Source organism: Tasmannia lanceolata, unplaced genomic scaffold, assembly GCF_043159265.1.
Source record: "Tasmannia lanceolata isolate RefF3 unplaced genomic scaffold, GAP_Taslan_0.1 ptg000007l, whole genome shotgun sequence".
NCBI classification, from domain to species: Eukaryota; Viridiplantae; Streptophyta; class Magnoliopsida; order Canellales; family Winteraceae; genus Tasmannia; species Tasmannia lanceolata.
In genome coordinates this window covers 16,943,545-16,969,553 of record NW_027518684.1, presented here as the reverse complement: position 1 = coordinate 16,969,553, position 26,009 = coordinate 16,943,545, and the positions used below count along the sequence as shown (strand labels likewise).

At 37.5% G+C, this 26,009-nt stretch overlaps 2 protein-coding genes across 2 annotated transcripts; one reads left to right on the top strand and one right to left on the bottom strand.

Moving 5' to 3' along the window:
- Positions 1 to 3,177: 3,177 nt before the first annotated feature.
- LOC143882129 (Calcium-dependent ARF-type GTPase activating protein family) lies at positions 3,178 to 20,407 on the top strand. The gene is made up of 9 exons (XM_077385562.1): positions 3,178 to 3,331; positions 3,462 to 3,601; positions 7,617 to 7,701; positions 11,597 to 11,672; positions 13,011 to 13,174; positions 13,278 to 13,512; positions 14,236 to 14,352; positions 14,451 to 14,546; positions 19,907 to 20,407. Exons 2-9 carry the CDS (start codon positions 3,559 to 3,561, stop codon positions 20,186 to 20,188), a joined length of 1,098 nt encoding a protein of 365 aa, XP_077241677.1. The 5' UTR covers positions 3,178 to 3,331; positions 3,462 to 3,558; the 3' UTR covers positions 20,189 to 20,407.
- Positions 20,408 to 20,807: 400 nt separating this feature from the next.
- Positions 20,808 to 22,460, bottom strand: LOC143881083 (uncharacterized protein At5g39865-like). The gene has a single exon (XM_077384081.1). It carries the CDS (start codon positions 22,269 to 22,271, stop codon positions 21,009 to 21,011), a length of 1,263 nt encoding a protein of 420 aa, XP_077240196.1. The 5' UTR covers positions 22,272 to 22,460; the 3' UTR covers positions 20,808 to 21,008.
- Positions 22,461 to 26,009: the final 3,549 nt, after the last annotated feature.

The window sequence follows — 26,009 nt, the reverse complement described above, 5'->3', positions numbered from 1 at the left end:
TTTTTCTTTGAGGTATGCTTGAATATGCATCCCTTTTTCTGCATTCGATATGCTTGAATATATCATTACCCCCTAAATCGTGTAAACTGAAGTAAAATTTCATCAAAAATGTTTTTTCTTGTAATCCAAACAGGGCATAAAAGTAGCAGCAATCCAACTCAGGAAATCGGATAAATCGTGAACCGAACCGAACCGATCCGGTCAAGTCCGGTTTGGTTCGGTTCGGTTTGACCCCCAAACGGTTCGGTTTCGGTTTGGAAATTTTCCAAACCGATGGCATCGGTTCGGTTCAAGGAATCCCCCTAAACCGAACCGGACCGAACCATGTGCAGCCCTAATGTGGAGGTAAGGCCGCTTCCTATGAGAATTTAACGAGTAATTCTCTAGAACATTCATGAGAACCAAGAGGGGAACAAGGCCAAAATGTTTCAAAACTATAAATGAATCACCAAGGAATCGAATGTAGAGTGTGGATAACAGGTTAGTCAGTTACACCCACAAGGAAAGGTTGAAGGAGTCTAACTCTACCCGTACTCGGTAACGTAATCTGTTTATCCTAAATATCGGTTGAAGTCCAAAAGACACCGGTATGAATCCACTCTATTTTCTAATGTGCTCAGATACTTCCGTTTTCAATTTTCAACTTTATTTTGAATCTTGTGGGGGATTGTTAGAAGTTTTTTTTAAAAAAAAAATAATAAAAGATTTGAAAAGTCAAAGATGCTTTTTCTTTTTGTTTAAAAATTTGGAGGGAAGATTCAAATTATGTTTCCCTCTCTTGTTTTAAAGCAAAAGACTTTTGCATGTGTGGGGACTTGAACCCAAGATCTTGGTGAGTGTGCTTGTGGTGTGTTTTCAAAACCAAAGGCAAATTAATAGTCCCACATCGCTTTGGAAGAAAATTCTTCTCATCCATATAAGATGGAGAGCTGGAGAAAGGCTTGAGCCTTCAAGGGGCTTTAGAATTTGTTGGGTCTTGGGCTTTTAGAAGAGCACAAGCCCATATGTAAATCACACACGCGCGCGCGCGCCTCGCCTCGCCGGGCCGGGCCGTGGTCCGGGTTTGGGTTTGGGTATTAAATAAAAAAGGTTATTTTTATTGCCCAAAAACGGTTTTTCTTTTTACCCCATGTTTTTTATAAAGATACACCCCTTAATTGCAAAACCGTTTCAAATCTCAACAGTCACAAACATTTTTGTCTTTTAATGGTGATTAATTATCTTCCAACAGTCATATTCTCATCTATAAAAAGAAGAGAACAGCACCATTGGAGAATATAGTTTTTTACAGAAAACATCAAAGTTTTTACTTGTCTTCTTCCTTTCCTCCATTCTGATCTGAGCACAGTTCTACGGTGATTCTGGGTGGACCAGTCAGCGAGTGCACGTGGACTGGAGCCAACTTTGGCTGTTTTATCTTGGAGCATCGGTTCGCGGATCCCGGTTTGCACCGGTAGGGGGCGGATACGATTTTAAAGGAGAGTGACCAGTGGCACGACTCAGCCTTCTTCTCGATCTGTTTTACAGAAACGTTTTCTACAAAAGCTAAGTACTGATTTATTTACATTTCTAATTTCTGGATTCAATCAAGCCATATATCAGACCCTACTGGACAACATCTAATTTGTCCATCACTTTAATGTCGATGCACGCATAATACAAACAACTTAGTAAAAATCAACAAGTATTTGGTCAAATTCTTAGCTAGAAAAATACAAGCAGGCACCATTGCAATGGATATGTGAGTGAAATTAAAAAGAAATGGTCACTAGCAGTGATGAATCCATTGCTTCATTGATCAAATTCTTGGGAGTAAAACAATAAGTAGGGAAGAGTAAAGTACAGTGAGGAAAAGGAAAGGTAAATGTAACGACAAATTATGACATGTCTTGTATTGGTTCTCAGACTTTTTCTCTTGATATCACCATCTTTTTAAGAATGCGAAACTAACAGGAGCCCTTGTAGAAAAGGTGGAGAAGGGCAGCATTATTGAATCCACCTCATTGCTTCAACCGTTAACAGTTCCACAATAAATGCACTAACTATATGATGTGGAGTTCTTATTCTAATGGAAATGAGAGAATTTTACAACCAAAATAAAAGAAACTTATGTCTCATGAGAGTCATTAATCATGTCTTTTTCTTTGTTGTTTATTTATGTTGACGACCACTTAGGCATGTAACACCTTGATTCACAAGCCGGGTTCAGGGTTTGGCCAACAAAAGCTAAATCATTGATTATTTTAGTCCTGTATCCTATACTTCTAGATGGACCAAGACTCGGGGTCTTCTTTGTGATGTTCTACAAGATAAATGGTCATCATTTCACAGGATATGCTAGTGACCACCTGTTGCATGAGTGAGCAGCCACATGGGCATACTTTTTGTCTTATTCATTTAAAGCAAGCCCATGTGACTGCTCTCTCATGCAACAGCCGGTCCGTGAAATACCTTCTAGGATAAGGGGTGCAACTCGGGTCAGGTTGAGGCCAACCCTAACCCAACCTAAGATAGCATCCCCTCAACCCAAATTGGGTCGGGTTGACTCTGGATGGGTTCAGGTTCATCTAGGGCCAAATAGAAAATGAAAAAAAAGAAGCATAATCCTATAAAATAATGAGAAAATTAGAGGACGGAGATTGGGTTGCCGCCTCAACCCTAACCCAACCCAGAATTAAATAGGGTTGGCTTTTCCCAACCCTAACACAACCCAACCCAGCCTAACCTGAGAAAATGCCAACCCAACCCGAGCCAAAATCGGGTTGAGCCCGACCCTAGTTGCACCCCAATCTAGGATGGTCCCTATCACACCCCTTTTTGTTTAAGTTAGGTAGTACTAGTAGTGACAATTCTCAATTAATGCTATCAACAATTCATGAATTCAACAACCCGTGAAAAGGGTTTTAAGAGTGTCATTATCAAAACAACAGATATAATTAGGAGATGATATTTACACACCCCCTTCAGTACACATTCGCCCTCTCATAACTTGAACAGTGGTCAATTTTAACGCTTTTTCAAGTGGGGCGAATGCGTATTGCAGGGGGGTGGGGTGAAGATATAATTTCCCTCAAAAAGACCGACAATTTCTATTCCGCATCTCCGCTTTGACTTTACCGCCAACCATCGCCTTCCATTTGCCTTTACTACTCACAAAAAACACAAAAAAAAGAATTTATAAATATACAAGTAAAAATCGAATAAAAAGAAGAAAACAAAAGCACAACAGAGAAGAAACGAAAATCAAACAAAATAAAAAGGAATACATACATTCCCTACAGATTTTCAATTCAATCGCAAAGAAACCCATGCATTCAAAACACTTTTCGCGGTAAATCTCATTTTTGCTTTTTGCTTTTGTTTTCTTCTTTCTGATGATAGTTTTTTAGCCCGTATCTTTCTTTTTTTAAAAAAATTTTCTGTCCTTTTGATTTGATGAATTCATCCAATTTTCTATGCAGAGAAGAAGCAGATGGGATGTTAATTATCAGAGTATAGTGTATGAATGTCTATTTGAGTTTTTTTTTTGGTTTGGGGCTGAAATTCTAGGGATTCTAGATGAATACTCGACAAGAAAATAACGATTCCAATGCCTCTACAGGTATTTTTCATTTTGCACATATTTTTTAAAATTTTTTTATAGGGTTACATATTCTTGACCATATTTGCATTCTAGTTATTGAGTGATAATTCGTGGTTGTAATTGTAAATTTGTAATCATGGGTAATATCCTGTGTGATACAAGCCTAATCGTAACATAAATAAACAAAGAAAAAAGATAGAAAAAGAGAGTGGAAAGGTTGATTCGAGGCAACCAGAACTCCTAGAGGTTCAATTCGAGAGGACCCATGACTCTCCTAAAACAATTTTTTTTTTTTTTTTGTGGGTAGCTAAATTCTCTACCTTTCCATTGTAATATAACTATTTAAATACATGAACAAGAGTAGTTACACATCACCAATCCATTTTGCCCACTTACAAGACAAATCATGGACAACTATGAACTAACACCCATTACCCACATTACAACTACTCATAAACACCATGATAATATGCACATATCACTATGGATTTTGAATTGGATTGTGTTTTAAGTACTTAGAATTTAAATAGAATTTTTTCTTATTTCTCTGCATCTGTTACCGATATCTTTTTCCTTACACAATGGTGAAAAAAGGTTACATTTAGGCCATGTTTGGCAGCAATGAATTCCTCCCCCCCCCCCCCCCCTCTTCTGGAATATTAGCTTATCAAGTGGTGGGAGAGGGAGAGAATTGAGAGGAGATGATGCAATGTGGCTGAAAAAACAGGGAAAAGAATAACTCTATATTGAGTAGCTTTTTTCTTTTCCCTGTTTTTTCTGCCAATTATTATGTCTCCTCACTCATTCCCTCTCAATTCTCTCCCTCTCAAGCTAGCCTTCTCTCAACACTTGGTAAGCTAATATTCCAGGGAAAAAAATTCATGGTTACCAAACATGGCCTAAATGTAGCCTTGAATATGGGGGTTTTGTTAATAATTTTTGGGGTTGTTTCCTCCATGTTGGTTAATCTTGTTTGAATCAATCAGGCACCGGAATCAAATAACACCAAATCTGGACCTGCCCAGCATTCAATCAATGGAGAAATAACCTCATTTTTTAATACTTCATAACTAATTGTACCTAGATTATGAGGTTGTGGGTTACCCACAAAATGAAGAAGGGAATTTAGGGTTTGATGAATTTTGAAATTTTGATCGGAGGTCTTGTGATTCAGGGACTGGTTCTAGATTAAAAAAAAATGTATGTTGACTAGTTCATATTTCTTTAATAAATAAACAAATTAGAAGGAAATTATTCTGATGGTAAAATAGTAACTGAATTTCAAAGCTCAAATGAACAAGATAATTTTTGGACACTTCCAGCTTGACTGGAGAACCTTTTGACAACCACACTGTTGTAAGCAACTGGGAAGAGTTGTCATTTCTGTTCACAGCTTATGAATTGTAGTCTGTATTGTTAAAATATAAGTGGATCATACCGAGATAGATGCTCATGCTTACCTTTCTTTAGCTTTTTCCAAGAGATGCCGAGGTTTTCTATTGCACAAAGTTCTAGATGTGTGAGGTGGTTTTTTCATCAGTTTGGTATCAATGAGTTAGTTATATTGATTGAGGAAGTTATGCCACTTGAAGATGTAAGACCAAAAATGTGCTTCTATATACTGGTTTCAAACAAACTGCAGAGTGAAAGAAGATAACCCATTTGATTAAGTGAGAATCAAGAACAGTGCCAAGAAAATGTTTGGATATAATGGGGCCACTTGGATACACGGATTTTAGAAGGAGACCAGCCCTTCATTTTCTGATTTCTCGCCCTTCTTTTCGTCGAGCAAGAGAGTAGGAGATTGTCCCATGTTTCCAGTTTTTAGAAATCTCAGGATTTTTTTTTTTTTGGGGGGGGAAGGGGCGGGTAAGATTTCTAAAACCTTGATTTCTTACTTAAAATCAGGAAAAAGGGGTGAGAAATCAGAAAACGACGGGATGGTCTCCTTCTTCCCTTGTCTGCCATCCAGGATTTTGAGGAAATCCAAGATTCTAAAATCCGCGTATCCAAACGGCCCCAATATGAACTGCTGCAATCTTCCTACACAAAGTGGATAGCTGGGATCTCACCACAACAAGGATGTCAATCAGATAGAAATATGAAGTGGCTGGGATCTCACCCATGTTGTGATGTTGACCAAAAGAATATAAACTCACCACTGACGCACTGCTGAGTGGGAAGGAGAATCTGATGCACGCTACACCAAATCCAGATTCGGAGGGGAACACACTGCTACTCACTAAAGTTTCGTCGCACTGGATGGAGCAACCTCCACGAAGAAGAAGAATCATCCAAAAATATTGCCTTAATTTCGATTAGGATGTTTTATTGAATACCCAACTCACTAAAACCTTTTATAAAGATGGGCTCCATCAAAACCCATCGCACACCTTAAGTGGGGGGAGTGTCAAAACATAAAAGAACCCTCCACATTGCACAAAGAGAGAGAACACATTTCAAAAACCCATGCATCAAATGATGAGCGGCTTTGCAAGTTCAAACCTGTGCAGAAAGGAGAACACATTCAAGAGATCACCATCTCACATATTACTTCCCAAGTCCTATTTATGAAAATAAAGAGAGGGTCCTTCTGTTAGTTTCAAAACCTCATACGCGCTGGGCCATTGCCCCGTGATTAACTGTCATGATGATAACTTCCGCTTGTAATTGTAGACACTTCTGAAGGCTCATTAAAAACAAATTTATCAATGATGATGTCCTTGAGGATTATTTTCTTTTTCAAAGGAAGGAATTACACTCATATACCTTTTGGTCATTGCTATATTCCACCATTATGAAAGTGATGGCCTGTGAAAAAAATGTATCATTCATGTGGTTGAAGACTGTAGACATGACAATTGCATCCATAAGAGCACAGCCCAGAATTATCTGAAACTTACTTGTAAAGCTTGTGAGATGTAAAATTAAGTACTGTTGGGGTATGATAATCACATGGGCATCTATATGAACAGCTTAGGCACATAGGTGTATGAAACATCATAAAGAGCCCATATCCCATGTTATGTCTATGTTTATGTTTTAAGTTTTGCTACTCCATATTGAGCCATGATATGTAGTTATAACAATTGCTAATTGACGCTAATCACAAAATATCTGAGAAGTGAATTCTCCTCCTCCATCACTTGGAAATGTTTTGCCTTGGTGTCACAATTACGCTCAAAGTAGGAAAGATGCAAAAAATATCTAAAAAATCTGATTTGTGTTTCAAGAAATAAATTCAAGTACAGCGAGTGAAGTCATCATTGAAAATAATATAGTACTGGGAGCTATACACGGGAGAAATTAGAGTAGCTCTCCAACCATCATACTAAACTAATTTGAGATTCAAGATGTTTATTTATTTATTTGATTCAAACGGTATTGTTTGCTTTTCCCAAGCTGGCACTAGAACAATTTGTCTCTTTGGGAACTTTATTACACAATTTTGGCCTATATTCTGCATTTTTTTTTCATTTTAAATGTATAGTTGTTCATCACTACTCGGTTGTCATCACGATCCATGAGTTTTATCCTCTACTTCCTTTATTGTTATCAGCATGGCAGTACCAATGCATGCCGTGTAGAATACATGCTGTGTAGAATATAATGTACGTATTGCACTTAACATCAGGCGTATGCCAATTATCATATTTCTTGAATTTTCTCTTAATTAATCATCTGATTTCGAGTACACACTGTCCTCTTTTACTGGAATTGTCGTGTTGCTATTTGTTATATTCATTTTTAGATGATATCAATTAGGAAATAGTCCTCCAACATAAAGGTTGGTTAACTGCCTTATGTACTAACATTCTTCTATCCAGAGTATGCAATCATTTCTTGTAACAGCTTTAATGGATGAATTCCATGAATGTTAACCACGTTTTCTACCATGATAACTGAATATCCTTGTAGCCATATATCCTATTTCTACTATGCAATTTGAACTCATTATTTTCAGGCAAAAAAATCTTTATATGTTTATAGCACAACAATTTATACAGCTTCATTCTATCTGCCTATTTAACAGGTCCACTAAGAAGGCTGGAGGATCTTTTATCTCAATCAGGCAATAGATTTTGTGCAGATTGTGACTCCCCAGATCCAAAATGGGTGTATGTATCGATAGCTAAGCAAGCCTTTATGCTTTATATTTTTTACTTGCTTGTTGATTTCTTTGAATTGCAATTCCCACTCCAGTCATAATTAACGCTTTGCTGCTAGTCATTTTTTAGTACTTTCAGTCTTAATAGTCGCTAATGCTTTCACAGTGAACAGAAAAGTTTAACTGCATACAAGTTCATATGTGTTTTGGCCTAAATGGTTCTTTTATATATTTAATTATGTTATCCCCACAAAATTTCAAATAAAAAAAATTATGTTATCCCCAAAGAAACAGTTGTTATGGATTTACTGTCCGAAATTTTCAACCCTATTTATTCAATAAATCCGCAAAACCAAGTTAATGTGAATCACAGTACATAGCTTGGAAAGCAATATTTAGAAAAGGAAAATGCTCTTGCTAAGCGCATACCAGGTTGTTTAGCCCAGTCAGTGGGCACGTCACTCATATAAGAAGAGATGGATCCACTGGTTGCATCAACCATGTCAGCACGGGTATAAGCAAGCTTAGAAGATCGAAGAAGAAATAGGAGATCAGAAGAAGAGATGGAAAAGAGAAGTAGAGGAAGACAACAGGCAGAGAAGAGAGAAATGGATGAGTGGAAAAAGATGTTCATGTGGTTCGAAAACCCAACCCATGAACTCTTAATTATTTGCATAAAAAATAAAACCCAAAGAGGGCCCACAAGTCACACTTAAGTTATAGGGAAAAGACAAGAAACCTAATATTAACCTACGAAAATAATGCATAAACCCCTACAACTATGCCCTGCGTGTGAGCCTCTATCTTTTGCATAAACATAGAATGATCATACATACTCTTTCAAAAGTCAATCTTGAGAAGATCATCACCTTCTTCTTTTTTTGAATGGTAAGAGCACCATCTGTTGAACCACGCTCGTGGTGATTGTTTTAAACCATAAATCAACTTTCTAAGACGGCACACCTTTCCTCTATCGCCCAGGGATAAAATCTTGGAGGAAGATCTGTATATATTTCTTTTGAAAGATCGCAGTGAAGAAAGGCATTCTTCGAATTTAATTGATGCAACGGCCAAGAACAAGTGTCAACGACTGAGAGGAGCACACAAACAGAATCCAGATATGCTATGGGAGCAAAAGCCTCCATATAATCTACACCATCGATCTGGGTGAAGCACTTAGCAAACCAAACAGGCTTTATATTTGTCAATGGACCCTTCAAGTTTTTGCCTAATGGTATAAACCCACCGCCATCCTACCACATTCTGTCCCCCAGGCAATTCAACTAGAAGAACACTTTTATTTTCACAAAGTAGGATTACCTGGAGAATCCAATGGAGGATGGTCATTGGCAATGACTTGAGTTTCCTTCTGGATCCAAGGAGCTCCTCTGGAGTAAATCTGCAGTGGCTTCTCAATAGGTTCAACAGTTTCCATATGATTGTTAACAGGGAAAGGGAGAGGAACATCACTATCTACGTAAGGGAGGGATAGCTTTTCCAAAATTTGAAAAGTGAGTTCTGCAAAAAAATGTGAAATCCTTAAAAACATACTTTTTATGAGTTATAGGATAATAACATTTATCCCTTTTGAGAGTTCGAATATACCAAAAAAAAAAACCTTTAATATTCAGGACTCAATTTGTCTCTGGTAGGACCCATATTGTGAACAAAGGAGACACAAACACTTTTGAAGGAAGGAAAAACAAAGGGATATTGGGAGACAAACAATGAAAAGGATATTGTCCTTCCAGGACAGGAATGGGCATCTGATTAATCATATATGCAACAATTAATACTGTGTCATCCCTATGAATCTTTGGAGACACATTCCCAATAAAAAGAAGTTTTGTAACTTCAAGAAGATGCATATTCTTCTGTTCAACACTATTTTGTTGAGGTGTGCGAGAACACGAGGATTGGGCTTCAACATCCTGTTCAAGAAAATATTCATTTAAACTACGATATTGATATTCCTTTAAAGAATTTGATTTGAGCACCAAATTGTGCATAACCCTTTTTTGATAATTTTCACAATATTTGTTACCTTATCTATGTTTTCATCAATTATATCCAGGTAGCATGAGAATAATCATTAATAAACAAAATTAAATATTGCCCCAGCTGCTAGCTCTAATTCCGAGTTGAAACATTTTAGGGTTTGAAACAAAAGAGAGAAAGGACAAGAAGAAGAAGAAATGAGAATAGGGGAATTGGGAAAAACATTAATGTTGTTCTCATGACCCTTTTTTTTTCTATAAAGTCAATTCAATAATAATAAAATGACAGTTATACCCTCAGCTGCATGAGAAATAACTCAAATATGCAATTCTTACGGTAAGACTTGAATCCACTACATGTCAACTGAGATCACCTAGTTGTAAATTTCGTTTCTTTTCGGCTGAAAAGGCATAAACATTCCGGTTTCGTTCGAAAACCATAACGAAATGACCAAAATATCGTTTTGTTCCGGATTTCATCCGATTTCAATAATTCCGTCTGAAATTCCCGGAATTCAGGATTTCGTTAAATGTCTTACATACCATTGACTAAAGATTTACATGTACATAACAGAATATCCTCCATCTGGATCTCTTAAAAATAGTTTCAAGACCCAAATCTAAAAGGATAAAAAGTCAACTCTCCAGTTCTAGTACAAAATTTGAAAAAAATGGGTCGGATCAAAATCTTAACTTCCAAGCGGTGGGGTATTTTTTCAATTTTAAAAATTCATAAATTCTATCATGTCCAAACATTATTAAATCCCAAAAGTCCGGTAAAAAAATCTCATAATTTGGTCTCCAAATTTTTTTCAAACACAGTGGTCAACAATCAACACAGGCATTTCAGCTGACTGATAGTGATTTTCCTTTGAGTAAATGTTGGAACTTTTACATATTTTGTTCATTTAGTTGTTTCTTATATTTTTCTAGCAATTTCTGATTTTTTGGGATTTTTTCCATATTTTTTTTAATTTTTTCCAGAACGAAAAGTTTCGAACAAAATTTGACCGAAACGACTGAAATTTTTTGTTCTGGTGGCCAAAACGAAATGGCACCGAAACAAAATTTACAACTAAGAGACCAGTAATACAAATATGCGTTCACTCCATATTACTAGCCATATTTTACACCAATCAAGAGTAGTTTTCCTTGATTCAATTCCTAGGTCCCGTTTTGCATGAGAAGAGCACCCAAACTCAATCTTGGGCTTTTTTTCTAATAAATGTTATGAATTTGAAATGGGAAACAAGAGTACGTTTTTGGAAAGTAACACATTGATCACTTGGGATTATGTATTATTTCTCCACTATAACTAATTATGTACCTAATTTACCCTAGAGTTTTGAGTAATTATATTATTTACAAATGATGTAGAGAATTCCTCTTCTTGCATTTAGTTTAAGAGATATTATATTGTTTTTCCCAGTGTACTGATATGGTGGTTTGGACTGCTGAAGTTTGTGGAGCTTCGAAAGTGTAGTGGATTTTCCTGAGTTGGAACAATTATTGAAGTATTTATTCCTAGAAATTCAAACCTTGACTCTTAAAATTTGGACTATCAAGCGCTCTGGGAAAAATCTGCTCAAGTAATTGTAGATTGTATTGGTGAGCCAAAACTTACGAATATCTGAAATTAGAATGTGGATGATTTAAATGCATAAAATATGATTGCAGCTTTGGCTTGACACCCAAATTCTTTTACAAAGCTAATTGTTTTAATTATTGTTACCTATCGAGTTATTTTGCATCCTTTGTGACAAGAGAATAATTGATTCCTTTTATAATTTCTTGTGCATTGTTTTATTTTTACATCAGGGCAACATAATACTTATTTATTTATTATTTGGTGGCTCATAATTATGAATGACAAATATGTTTTCTAACCAAATCAATTATGAATATCAGGTCATTAAGTCATGGGGTTTTTATCTGTATCAAGTGTTCTGGTGCTCATAGAAGCCTCGGAGTGCATATATCAAAGGTATTGAATCTGAACCAACTTCACTAATATTCGATTTAGGAAAACTTATCAATTTGTTTTAACTTTAAAGTCACTTCTCCTATTCAAAAGAAAATTAAGTTAGCAATTGCATTTGCCTCTAGTAGGTTATTATGTCAAGTGTTTTAGTGTTTTAGTATAAAAAACTGTTGTCAAATGTGAAAAATGATTTCTTACTGGTCTTGATTGATATATTACGTGCATGCAATAGGATAAAAATTCCTTCAAAAGACATCAAAAGATTAAAGAAAGTAATGAATGAATATCATTCATTGCCTTTTATCTAAGAGATTCAAGCTCAGCTTTCTCCATTATGATCCAAATCACAACTAATAATTACTTTAAATTATTTTTCAAAGAAAAATACTAAAAATAACCAACCTCAGAGATTGGATTGCATCTGATTGTGTCCTTCATCCTAGGAGCCTTCACAGAATATTGGAACCTGCTCTGATACCATGATATAAATTGAGGTTACAGAATAGAGGAGAAGAAAGAAGAAATAGAGACAAGAAGAACTTGAGGAAGAATGTGTGTGTGTGTGTGTGTGTGTGTGAGAGAGAGAGAGAGAGAGAGAGAGAGAGAGAGAGAGAGAGTGAGAGAGAAGGCATTCATGTGGATGGAAAACCCAGCCATGAACTTTCATTATTTAGGCAATTCGAAAAACCCAGAGAGGACCCACAAAAACAAGTCGCACACTTAAGTGACTTAGGTTGCAGGGAAAAGACAAAAATACCAAATACCCCTCTACAATAAAACTCAGACAATAATAATCCCCCTTGCTACCTTACGACTATCCAATTGGTGGGCCCCATCCCATCCATTTCTTTATTCTTCTCAAGTACTTCCATAATAGGGTTGTGCATGGAGTTTACCAAAACAATGTTAAATTACAAGCCAAGGGTAAAGAACTGAGAAAGATGCAGAAGCATAAAAAAAATGAACGAAATATTTTATATTAACAAATAAGTGATATTCATATTTTGTGTTACACAAATAGAAGACGCTCTTATAGAGATATGAGCTATGAGGGCATGAATGCTACATTCTGACTCACTAGGATGTAAACAGGGGGAAACCAAGCCCTTTATTTTTATAAGAGACTTAACACCTCAAGTAATGGTAAACATTTCTTCCATTACCTAAGAAAGCACTATGTAGGGAAAGGACTCAATCATGACCTTAATGGTAAAAATTCACAAAAATCCTAAGTAGGTCTGTACTTAGGAGCAATTCGGGAATCCCTTTGCTCAATTCATAGGTTACAAAACAATAAATGGTGTAAACAATGAGTGTATCTAACTATTATTTATGCCCCAGGTTCTTTCAGTGAAACTAGATGAATGGACAGAGGAACAAGTTGATTCTTTGGAAGACATGGGTGGAAACACTGCCGTTAATATGAGATATGAAGCTTTTCTTCCAGAAAATCTCAGAAAACCGAAACCAGATTCCCCTATAGAGGAACGGGTTGATTTCATCAGGTACAAATTCATAATATTCAATTTCTCTATATCAATTTTTTTCATTTAAAAAAAAACAAACTGATAATATTCTGAAGTGAACCACCATTTCTTGAATATTCAGGAGAAAATATGAGCAGGAACAATTTTTAAACTCTAATCTACAGATCTCATGCTCCCCATCTGCTAGTTCTGGCTCGGCCTGGCAGAACAGTGCTAGTGACCCTCCTTCACCGCAAGACAAGAAACACTACGATAAACAACAGACTAGCGGCCGCCTTCATGGACTAGGTCAGGCGTTTCGCAACAGCTGGAGGAGAAAGGAATCTGAGCAAAAGGTGGCAAAAAAGAACACTGGGGTATGAGTATACGTGACATTTCAGCTGTAGTTATGCTGTGTTTGGTCGACCCTATGTTGCATCAGTACGGATACGAGTGTCGGAATCCAACACCTGTATTGAGTATCAGATTCGGCAAACCTAAAAAAGGAGGATTTGTGGATTCGCCAAAATATTTTAATCAATTTTCAAATTTTATTTTCTATATAATAATTTGAATATTATAAGTAGAGGAATGATAAGCTGAAGGGTGCCCTTGCAAAAAAGCAATTACAAGGGTGCCCTCATTGGTCCTTTTTGGACAAAGTGCATTAATTGTACCTTTTTCTGCGCCATTTGTATAGCTTCCTAGGCAGTTATAAATGCAGTATGTTGGGATTGACCAATGGGGGCAACCTTGTAGTTTTTTTTACAAGGGCGCCGTTCATTTTATCAATCCTCTAATAAGTAATATATTGAACATTTTAATAGGTTAAGTAGATATAATATTTTGTTTCCATTAAGAAACTTACTATTAGGATGTGTAAAACTCGAAACATGCAGTAATTGTAAAGTTATGGTCGTAGTATTGAGAAAAAAACAGATAAAGTTTTCTAGAAGTCTCTTAGAGAATCCAAGACGTGTCCGACACGGATTCTTTGCCCATTTAAAAGAATCCATGTAACATGGGTTCGACCAACTGGTATTTCATGACTCGACCATTTCGTATTATAACAGACCTTATTATTAAACAACGGCTTGTAGATGGGTATGGTCGAATTTGTTGGATTGATAAAGGTCAATGTTGTACGAGGCACAAACCTTGCTGTTCGGGATGTGTTGACAAGTGACCCTTATGTCATCCTCACATTGGGACACCAAGTAAGCCTCTTTTCAAATAAATTCTTTTCGTACTCTACACTGACCTACATTCATTCCAATTGTGTTAATATATTCTACTTTGTCGTGAACTGTTGCAGTCAATGAAAACACGTGTAATAAAGAGTAATTTAAATCCAGTCTGGAATGAAAGGCTAATGCTGTCGATTCCAGATCCCATCCCGCCTCTCAAGTTGGTAAGTTGGTATTTCTTTGTCAAGCAAAGCATTTACTATAATCTGTAACTCATTGCCAACACCATTAATTGATTCATCTCCCCCTTTCAACTATCCAAAGCAATTCTTCCTAATTGCCTGTATTCTCATTTTGCTAATTTCTGGATTTTGTCTCTAGGATGTTCTTTCTGAAAGATATGAAACTTAGAGTTCCTTTGTATAGAGTTTTGAGGCTAGTACGATTGAGTTTTCATTCTTTTGGAATAACTAGTTTTGCTATGTATTTTGTGCATATGATAAGAACATGAAACTCTCGTAACGTTAAGATGCCATCATAGTTTGATTTGGGTTGTTGAGTTGCATAGTATGTGCTAGGATATAATATCTTGCATAGGGTTATTTTTGGTTTATTGTATCAAATCATTTTGTATTCTAAAGACATGTATATATGTGTATATGTATATGTGGTTGTGTATAGTCTATTGATATTGGCACTACCATGTTTTGATATGGGCCATACTCGCCTTGTCTTTAATTATTTAGCCAGCTGTCAAAATCTATTACAATTCCCAAAAACCTCTTAACAACCAATTAAAAAAGAGATAACAAGGTGAGTTCGGCCCATTATGAAAACATGGTAGCTCCGGTATCAGGAGCATATGTGTGTGTGATAGCTTATACACACATATATATATATATATATATATATATATATATATATATATATATAGAGAGAGAGAGAGAGAGAGAGAGAAAAGTGTGTAGCTACACATATGTGTAGCTAACTTAGCTACACCGACGGCTTAAAATACAGTGGGCCCCACATTGTTTGGGTGATGCAAATCATTCATTTGATGGGCCCTCACATAGATAGGGTGTGCCCAAAAAATCAGCTCCATAGGATCATCCCAACCCTACGATTTGTGGAGGGAAAAATGGACTTGTAAAAACCTTCACAAATTTGTCCATTTTTTCCTCCGCAGTTTGAAGGGTTGGGATCATCCAATTGAGCTGATTTTTTGGGCACACCCTATCAATATGAGGGCCTATCAAATGAATGGTTTGGATCACCCAAACAATGTGGGCCCACTGTATTTTCCGCCGTCGGTGTAGCTAAATTCGCTACACGTATGTGTAGCTTCACTTAACTCATATATATATATATATATATATATATATATATATATATATATATATATATATATATATATTTATTTATACATACATACATACATATATATATAGAGAATAGAGTTCCTAAGGTGTCACCTCATATAGCTTATATGAGGTGGCGCTTAAAAACATAAGGGGCCCACTTTGTTTGGATGATCCAAAGCATTCATTTGATAGGCCCTCACATAGATAGGGTGTGCCCAAAAAATCAACTTCATAGGATCATCCTAACCCTTCCATTTGTGGAGGTTGAAATGGATGGGTATAAACCTCCATAAATCTGCCCATCTATGAAGTTGATTTTTTGGGCACTCCCTATCTATGTGAGGGCCTATCAAATGAATGCTTTGGATCATCCAAACAAAGTGGGCCCCTTATGTTTTTAAGCGCCACCTCATATATGCTATATGAGGTGACACCTTAGGAACTCTATTCTCATATATATATATATATATATATATGGGGAGTGATAAATCGACTCCCCAAATTGAGAAATTGACTCCCCATGTGTCTTTCTCTCTCCTCTGGGTTAGAGAGAGAAAGAGGAGAGAGATAGACACATGGGAGTCGATTTATCACTGCCCTATATATATATATATATATATGTATGTGTGTGTGTATATATATATATATATATATATATATATTTATACATACATATATATATATATATATGTGTGTGTGTGTGTGTATGTGTGTGTGTGTGTGTGTGTGTGTGTGTGTGTGCATATATATATATAATCGATGTGTAAGCTATTACACAATATACAGTTATACACACAATATAGGGATTTGATAGGGACCATCACAGAAGACATTTTGTGGCAGGATTGTTGCATGAGAGAGCAGCTACACATGCTCACTTTTCATCTTATTCATTTAATTCATCTGAGGTGGCTGCTCTCATGCAACAGCCCTGCTGCAAAATGCCTTCTGCGATGGTCCCTAGCAATTCCCTGTGTGTGTGTGTGTGTGTGTGTGTGTGTGTGTGTGTGTATAGGATTTGCAAGGGGACCATTGCAGAAGGCATTTCGCAGACCTGCTGTTGCATGAGATAGCAACCACATAGGCTCACTTTTCAACAGATTTTGTCTTATTCCTTTAATTTATCTGAGATGGCTGCTCTCTCATCATGTAGCGGGTCTGCAAAATGCCTTCTGAGATGGTCCCTAGCAAATCTCTCTCTCTCTCTCTCTCTCTCTCTCTCTCTCTCTCTCTCTCTCTCTCTCTCTCTCTCTCTCTCTCTCTCTCTCTCACACACACACACACACACACACACACGTTGGAAAGAACATGCACAGAATAGAGCAAATTTATGATTGACACCCTAATACCAATTTATGATGCAACTTGAAACAAAATTAAAAATCCAAGAGGAATGGCTAGATCTTGATTGCATATATCAACAAGATACTTTAAATCTAGAATCAATTAAGTGTTGTAGACAATTTTTGCAACTAACATTCAATTAATAACCAATCCAAAAGAATGAAAAATGCAACAAAAAATGTGTCTAATCCTAATTGACTACAACTATAGATCTCTTGAGATACAAGGTATATACATGAAATATAGGGGTATTTATCTCATTTACCCCCTTTTCACTTATGAGTGGCTGTCTTGTAATTATGCTGGTCGTTTAATATCAGAAGGGAAGAGTGAGGAGTGAACATTGCTTCTCTCTTTCTCTCTCTCCCTCCACGATTTCTCTCTATCCTACCTCTCTTCCATTTCTCTTCTTTCCAGAGATCTAATCCACTTTTTTCACTTGGTATTAGAGCAAGATCGCAATCTTCCTCCATTGTGTAAGGTCCTAATCACGTCTCACTAAGATCTAGTGTTCTTGTTTTTCCCCATGGTTTGGCATCATCATGTAAGGTGATACATGAAGTTTGATTGCGGAACATATTAGAAGAATAATACATCCTGGTAGTCAGATCAAATCATTATTTGGTTCTAAGATTTGGAATTTTTCCTTTTTTTCCTTTGAAGCATATTTGTAGGGTTTTCAACAACACCCCCCCCCCCCCCCCCCCCAACACACACACACACAAAAATGCCACTTCACCCCACTCCCCTTTCAACAAAAAAAAAAAAAAAGTCATCATTTTTAATAAAATTTTAACCATGATCTCGTCTTTCCATGCGTGAGAAAATCCTAAAGTTTTGGCCCCAAATAAGAGGTGCAATTTTTTAAATGGATTTTTCCTGAGAGTCGACATGCCTGAAAATTGATCAAGGCTGATCCCTGGTTTGGGGTATCTATTTGTGTAAATTTACACAAGAGGAAGTATTGATGCATATGATCTGAAGATTCTTTGCTTTGTTTAATGTGTAAATAGTTAGATTGTGTGGACTCGATTTTCATCGAACTGGGGGCGGGGGGGGGGGGAGAGAGGTTAAGATGATGTGAATTTGGGCTTCAAATGGGGTCTTTTATGTCCATTCTTTCTATCATTATCTCATGCAGATCCTCCCTTCCTCACTTTTTAACAGCATTTGGAGTCTCCCTGCCCCACCTAGAGTGTTTGCCTTTACGTTTGATGGTCAACTACTTACTGAACTATCATTAAAAAAAAAAAAAAAAAAAACTACTTACTGAACCAATACGTCATCATCATAGACCACTGTGCCCTGTGTTTAGAGGCGAGGGAATATGTGGGCCACATCTTCATTCATTGTAGTGTAACCGCATCTTCATTCATTGCAGTGTATCTTCATTCATTGCAGTGTAACCAGGGAGATTTGAAGTCTAATTCTTGAAGTCGGATTCTTAATCGGCTTGGCATTTCTTGGGTTTTCCCTTTCCTTTTTGTTGACTTATTTGAAGGTTGGAGCTTCGCCCCTTGGCTTTTGAAGGGAAGGATGTCATGGAGGTTGGCCCTTTTGACCATCATCTAGGCAATCTGGAAAGAAAAGAATAGATACATCTTCAAAGGTGAATCTTGAAAGTCGTCTATTTTTCAACAGGCTCTCTCGAAGACGATGCATTGGGTGAAGAGTTCTCTTTTGCTTTAGGGGAATCCTTGAATCTTATTTGAGACTCTTCTGGCACGGGACTTACAGTAGCAAGAAGAATTCTTCCCATCTTGCCCCTCATTGGTCTCCTGTTGCCGGGATGGTGAAGCTTAACTTTGATGGATCAAGCCTCGGAAACCCAGATTCTCCTAGTGAGTGTATATGAAGGGCCAATTGGAATTAAAGACTCAAATGAGGCTGAAGGCCAGGCCATCCTCCTGGCATTTATTGTTCAAGACAATTTTTTATATCATTTAACAAAAAATTACAAGCCATCCTCTGAGTATTTCACTTGGTCAATCCTAGCAATATCGATCATCTTATAGAAGGTGATTTTTTAAATGTGCCAAGATGGAGGAAACAAAGCTGTCTCTTCCCTTAGAGATTTGCGGATGAGACGGAAGAAATTAAGGATCGTGTTGAGGGTCACCCGATGCAACTTCAGTATGTGTGGCGGCTGGCTAATAGCAAGGCTGGCCGGATTGCCCGATCCGGAGTCAATAGGCCCCAACTAGAGCTCTTTGACCTTCTTTCTCCTTAAGTAATTTGTCTTTGTATTTGTTTTGTATCTTGATGGTCATGGTCCCTGAAAATTTTTAATGAAACTCATGTTGCCATTCAAAAAAAAGAAATTGATTGAACATAGCATTTGTCATTCTCATGGCGGTGCCGAGAGATCTCCATATATTAGACAGGAAGATGGAAACCAGTAACTTCCTTCGCGAGCAAAATCTTGTCACATTAATCTTGCCAAGGCAATCTCAGCCAGAAATCAATCAGTTTGTAGAATGAAAAAGAGACGTGGAGGCATTTGAAGGGATTAAATCTTTTCATTCTCATCACTTATTTTTTCCCCATCTATTTTAATTTCCATTTAGCGACTCTCCCATCCAGATTCAGATAGAAAAACAAGAATAAATGAGGAGTGCATCAATCAAAAGAAGGGGACGGTGCACTAGATAGCAGCCCCATTTCATCAGAAACTATTATAGAATTGATTTGCTCTTTGCTTTTTCTGTTTAGATACTGATAGACATCCCTGATTCACTTGCGAGGGGGCTATTGTGTTGTGAAATAGGATATCCTTCATATGTTATACCACCATACTACAAATTTTTGGCCTACATTTTGGTTCCATGCAAAAGCATAAATTAATAACTACAGATTTTCTTTGGTGTTTCTTTTCACAGCAAGTATATGACAAGGACACATTCTCAACAGACGATCGTATGGGAGAGGCTGATATCGACATCCAACCCCTGGTCTCTGCTGCCAAAGCATACGAGAATTCCACCGTTTGTGGGTCTGTGCAACTCGGCAAATGGCTGGCGACCGAGGACAACACCTTAGTTAAAGACAGTATAATAAGCCTCGCAGAAGGAAAGGTCAAACAAGATATCACTCTGCGGCTGCAGAATGTCGAACGAGGCGAGTTAGAGATTGAACTCGAATGTGTTCCTCTCAGTCAATAACAATTAGAGTCAAGAAAGAAGAGAAAGCATCTATACTCAGCTTTCTTGTGATGCCAATTTTACACTTTGCTTAGTTTTGACTGTTCCAATGTGAATTAGCTCCATGTTCAAGTTCATTTGCTTGCATTTTGCCTTTATTTGCTTGTATTTTGAGGTATCGTGCGTAGCTCTTATTAATGACAGAAAGAAAATCTTACACTTCAAATTGCTTGTATTTCAGGGTTCTGTGTAGGCTCTAATTAATAGTAGAAAGGAAATCTTACACTCACCTAAAGAAAAGCAAAAAACCCACTTGCAATTTTTCTTTGATGAGTAATGAGTAACATCTTTTCACAGACCATTGAAGAAGTGATAATTTTCTTGATAACTAGCAACCCACTTGCTAATTTCATTCCCATCCGCCATTCTCTTTACAGCCCACTTGATAAGAAAAACAATGTATAATTTCCACCAAGATCAAGGCTGTAACTAGAATTCACTTCTAATTTTTCTCTGACGAGCAGAAATTCACTTGCAATTCGTGATCAATTTACAGTTTTAAGATGGGGGAAGAACAATCTTAATTCTCAAATCCACCTAATTTCTCACCTTGTCATTTTTCTAACTATGTGAAACAAAGTAACCAAGAAAAAATGTTCAACTTTATTTCTTTCCAGAGATGATGAACAACAATTGCCCAAGGAAATGTACAGGACACTAGAATTGAACAAGAATTTGCAAAACAGAAACTGAAAACAAAGCCATGGAAGTCTTCAACTACTTCTCACCAGAAACAATAAAAAATGTGAATACTATTCTCTTGGTTGCTTTCTTTGTTCATTCAAGAGCAGCAATAAGGGCAGCGTAATAACCCATTTTCATTGCATTCTAGGCACCTCCTCAATTGCCTTTCTTCCTCCTCAAAAACCTTCCTACTCCCATTACAGATTGCGCAAGGAACAAACCTTGCGTCCCCACAGCTCTCACACACAACCCCTGGCTCTTTAACAGGAAAACCATGTAGAAGCTTTGCCAGTTCGCCCATCTCGTGAAGCAGTTTGATCTCCTCCACCCCTCCGACCCATTTTCCCCGAATAAAAATCTGTGGCAAACTAGGCGTTTTCTGTCCAAGAACACTCTGCAATTCTCTCCTGAACATAGCATCCATAGAAATATCGCGCTCATCCACCATAACCCTAAAGCCAGCGAAAATGTTCTTGACAACGCAGCAATCCTCGTATGTCCGACGAATTCCTCGCAAGGAGGTGAAGTATAGAACGACTCGATCCTCGCACCCCGGAAGCTTAATCTTATTATCCAATGATGAAATCCTAGAAGCTAGGGTTTTGGTTCTTAACAGCTTGGGGGAATTCATGGGGCTGTTCAATTGGTGGTGGTTGGATGACGCAGAGCGTCTGAGGAGCGATACTTCGGATAAATGCTTCCAAAGTGGTTTGGGAGGAGATTCAGTGAAGGATGGGGTAGAATTATCTAGAAAAGTTGTTGGTGGAGTCAGTGATGGATGATTGTCTTTTTTATGATTCTCTTTCTTAGGAGAATCATGGAGGTGCAGATTTGGATTATGGACTTTTGAGATGTGCTTGGGGGAATTATCTTCTAGGCCAGCCATGAGTTCCCAAGTGTTAATGATTGAAAGATCTTTGAGTTTTTCTAGGGTTTTGGGTTGTGGGTTATGGGTGATTGAGAAATCTTCTTGGGTTTTGGGTTGTGGGTTTTGGATGATTGAGGAATATTCTTGGGTTCTGGTTTTTGGGTTTTGGATAATTGAGGAATCTTCTTGGAGGGTTTCTTGGGTTTTGGTTTTTGGGTTTTGAATGATTGAGGAATAAAGCTCATGGGTTTTGGTTCTGGGGGTTTGAATGGTTGGGGGATCTTGTTGGGGGGATTTGGGATGTGGGTTTTGGATTAGATGCAGAGAGCCATAAGTGGTGGAGGTGAGAGAGACTAGATGGTGAGTGTCACCTTTGCAGAGAGGAGGGTGGTGGACTAAAGAGAGAGATTTTCTGAGTTGAAGAGGGGGAGGAGGATTTGAAGGGAAAGAGTTGTTGATTCCATCTTCTTTGGAAGCAGTGCAACCCATCATATGAGATTTGAAGAAATGGGTTTTTTTGGTATTGGGTTTGGTTGATTGATTGATTGATTTTTCTTGATAGGTTCTTGGATTTTGATTTTTATATGATTGGGAAAGAATGACAGGGAGATGGATAAGGTGGGCTTTTTTTTGTAAGAAGACGTGGATTTGAAGGAATGGACGACTTCGTTTTCTTTTTACTTGCTTTTGATAAAGAGTGGGAGTTGTTCACTTGTTCGTTGCTGTCTTCTTTATCCTTTTCTGTTTTTAATATATATTCGCCTCCTTTTCTTCCCCAAACCACCCCCTCGTAGTATAAAAAAAGTAGTCATAACCATGGTTTAAAATTTCGACCGAAATTTCGGATACCGGTGGGGACCGAAACTGAAAATTCCGAAATTCAATTTTTCGCCATTTTTCGGACCGAATTTTAGGTTTAATGACATTATTTATTTAAAAAATAAAGTGTTACAAAATTTTGGAATTCCGGTCCAAAATTTCGGTTTTTGGTGGGGTCCGAAACGGTTACCGAAACCGGAATTTTAAACCAGGACCTAAATTTTGGATTTTGGTGGGGTCTGAAACGGTTACCGAAACCGAAATTTTAAACCTTGGTCAAACTCATAAATACACTAGATGGTGGCCCTAGGAAAGGGACAAATTTATTATCACTGACCTTTTTATTTTTAAGAGCAGCAGTCAGTACAACATTGGATTTGGTGACTATCAATTGTTTGAAAATTCAACCCTTAAATAAGCTTATTTTTGTCATTTTAGCTGTCATGTTTGGATCAACTCTGTGTCCTACATGGGGACTGTATAATCGAAGCCATTGATCTTGTTGACCATCACAAGGTGACCATCAAGGGCTACAAAGAATAAGGCTTTAGCTTCACTTTGCAAAACCCAGAATGAGGCTTGGAGCTAAGGCCATGTAATTAAGGTGGGACTATATATGGAGAAGATGTTTTTGAACATAACTTATCGAGTGGTTTAGTAGATGATCCAATGGAGCTGATTTTTAGTACACACCCTATCTATGATGGGGCCTTGTAAATGAATGGTTCGGATCACCACAAAAAATATGGGACCCATGTGTTTGGGCCCTCAAGCTCATATAAGCTATATGAGCTTCAAGCTCACAATCATTTTCCTCTTAGTATAATATACATTAGAGGCAAGTATTGGACTTAATTTAGGAAAGTGTATAAGAGGCTAGCATTGGACGTAATTGGCATATACAAGTGGTGAGCTTAGAGGAAAGTGTATGAGAGGCAAGCATTTGATGTAATTGGCACTTACTGAATGTGATTGATTCTATACTGTGGCCTACTTTATTTCTTTCTATGCATACACAATTTGTTTAGTGTAATAAAAAGGGATAATTACATTTACACCCCCTCTAGTTTCTGACACATCCACTTCCACCCCTATAGTTTAAAACATGACAAATACACCCCTGTAGTTTGGATTCGGGTATGTGACCACATTATTTGGATGATTTTTTGGTAGTGTTTGGATTCGGGTATGGGCCCACATTATTTGGATGATCCAAAGCGTTCATTTGATGGGTCCTGACATAGACAGGGTGTGCCCAAAAAATCAGCTCCATCGGATCATCCTAACCCTTCAATCTATGGACGAATCTTCAGCTGAGGGGGCAAACCTTAAACAAATTGAAACTACAGGGTGTATTTGTCACGTTTTAAACTACAGGGTGGAAGTGGATGTGTCAAAACTAGAGGGGGTGTAAATGTAATTATCCCTATTTTTTATTCATTTGATCCCATTATCAATGGGATTGCCAAATCATGTAATATTTTATATATGAGAATTTATATGATGCCCGACCGTCAAAAAATCAAGGGCTAGGTGGTTTGCCCGGTCGGTCATCATATAAAAACTCTTTATATATACACTCTTTACATCAATGAAAAATTAACCATTTCACATCTATTTGTTAATTAACAACAATATAAAATCGACCACGTTCACTAAGTCTCAACTACGCCCAATGCTGCTTGTATATGCCGATTACTTGCCTCATACCCTTTCCTAAATTACGTCCAATACTATATACCCTTTCCTATATATATCCTCTTGTGCATTTTCCTCTAATGATATATAGGGAATTGCTAGCGTCCATGGTAGAAGGAATTTCGCAGATGGTCTGTTGCATCTGACGCAGCCACCTCATGAATGATGACAAAATCTGCTGAAAAGTGAGCCTACGTGGCTGCTGTCAGATGCAACAGACAATCCGGGAAATGCCTTCTGTGATTGACTTTAGCAAATCCCTAATATATATACCCTTCTATGCTGATTCAAATACAGAAGTTATGTTCATTCTTATATACGTTTTATAATTGAGCTTGATATTTAAGTTTTAATAATTTTGCTATCACAATTGTTATTGGTATGTTGATTGTGAGACTGAGTGTCACATTATGTGTTGCATTGGGGTTCCATAGGGTCTCTTTGGTTGAGTGGTATAGACGGAGAGTAATATAATAATTACTCAACGGGGAGTAAACAAGCATTGCATTTGCTTGGAACTTACCTCGGAGAATAGTGGTAAATAATGTTTGGTTGTGAACTCTGTAGAGTAGAGGTGGGGGTGTTATTACCAATATAGAGATAGAGGGAAAGGAAAGGCATTATTCCTAAGAAATTCAAGCAAAATTCTCTCCTTTGTGGTCACGGGCTTGGATATGATAGGGCGAGGACAAGGGTGACACATCACCATACAATGATTAACTAAAAGATATCGTTTGGAGTGTCTAGGGATTTCAATGCTATATTGGCAACCAAAGAAGGAGTTTCGCTCTGATGTGGCACCCAAATGCCAGTAAAACCCTAAAGCCATCCTGACTTTTATAATCAATGTCTTTCATACTTAGGATGTGGAACCTATGATATGAGATATGATGTTTTAGTTTCTTGTAGGCATAAAATTGTTCACAAGTAAAAATTGTTCACGAGTTATTCTACTTTTAGTAAGAGTAATGTATCCCAGTCATTAGACTAAAATACTTAAGTAGGGGATTTGATAGCGTCCACCGCATAAGGCATTTTCGCGGATGGCCTGTTGCATGTCAGAACAACCACCTCATGAATGAAGACAAAATTTGCTGAAAAGTGAGCCCATGTGGCTCCTCTGACATGCAACAGGCCATCCACAAAATGCATTCTGCGATCGACACTAGCAAATCCCGTGAAATTATAATCTATAGACTATTTTATGGGAAATGATATTCCTTCCCCCCTCCCACTCCCACACAGACCCACCCACCCACACAGTTTCTGTGAGAATGGTTCATTGCTTGAGGATAAATTGAACCCCTTTAATGTTCTCTTTGCCTATAAAACTTAACAAATAAGGTTAACTATGGGGGGGAATGTCATTCCCCTATTTTATTTATGTAGTGTCTTTTATAACTATGATGTTACTGATACGTGATTTCTAATAGGATGGAGTATACAGTGATACAAGCCCAATTCATTACGGGGATGCAATGGGGGTGCCCTTGTAGCTGAATTTTGCAAGGGTGCCCTTCAGTTTAGCATTCCTCAACTTTTTAAGGTAAAGTTTAAGGAAGCTAGGGTGGCAGTGTGGCACCCGAGGTTATTTAAAAGTGGGGGGTTTGCCATCGCAGAAGGCATTTTGCGTGTGGGCTTTTGCATCTGAGAGAAGCCACCTCAGACAAATCAAATGAATAAGACAAAATCTGCTGAAAAGTTTCTAGCAAT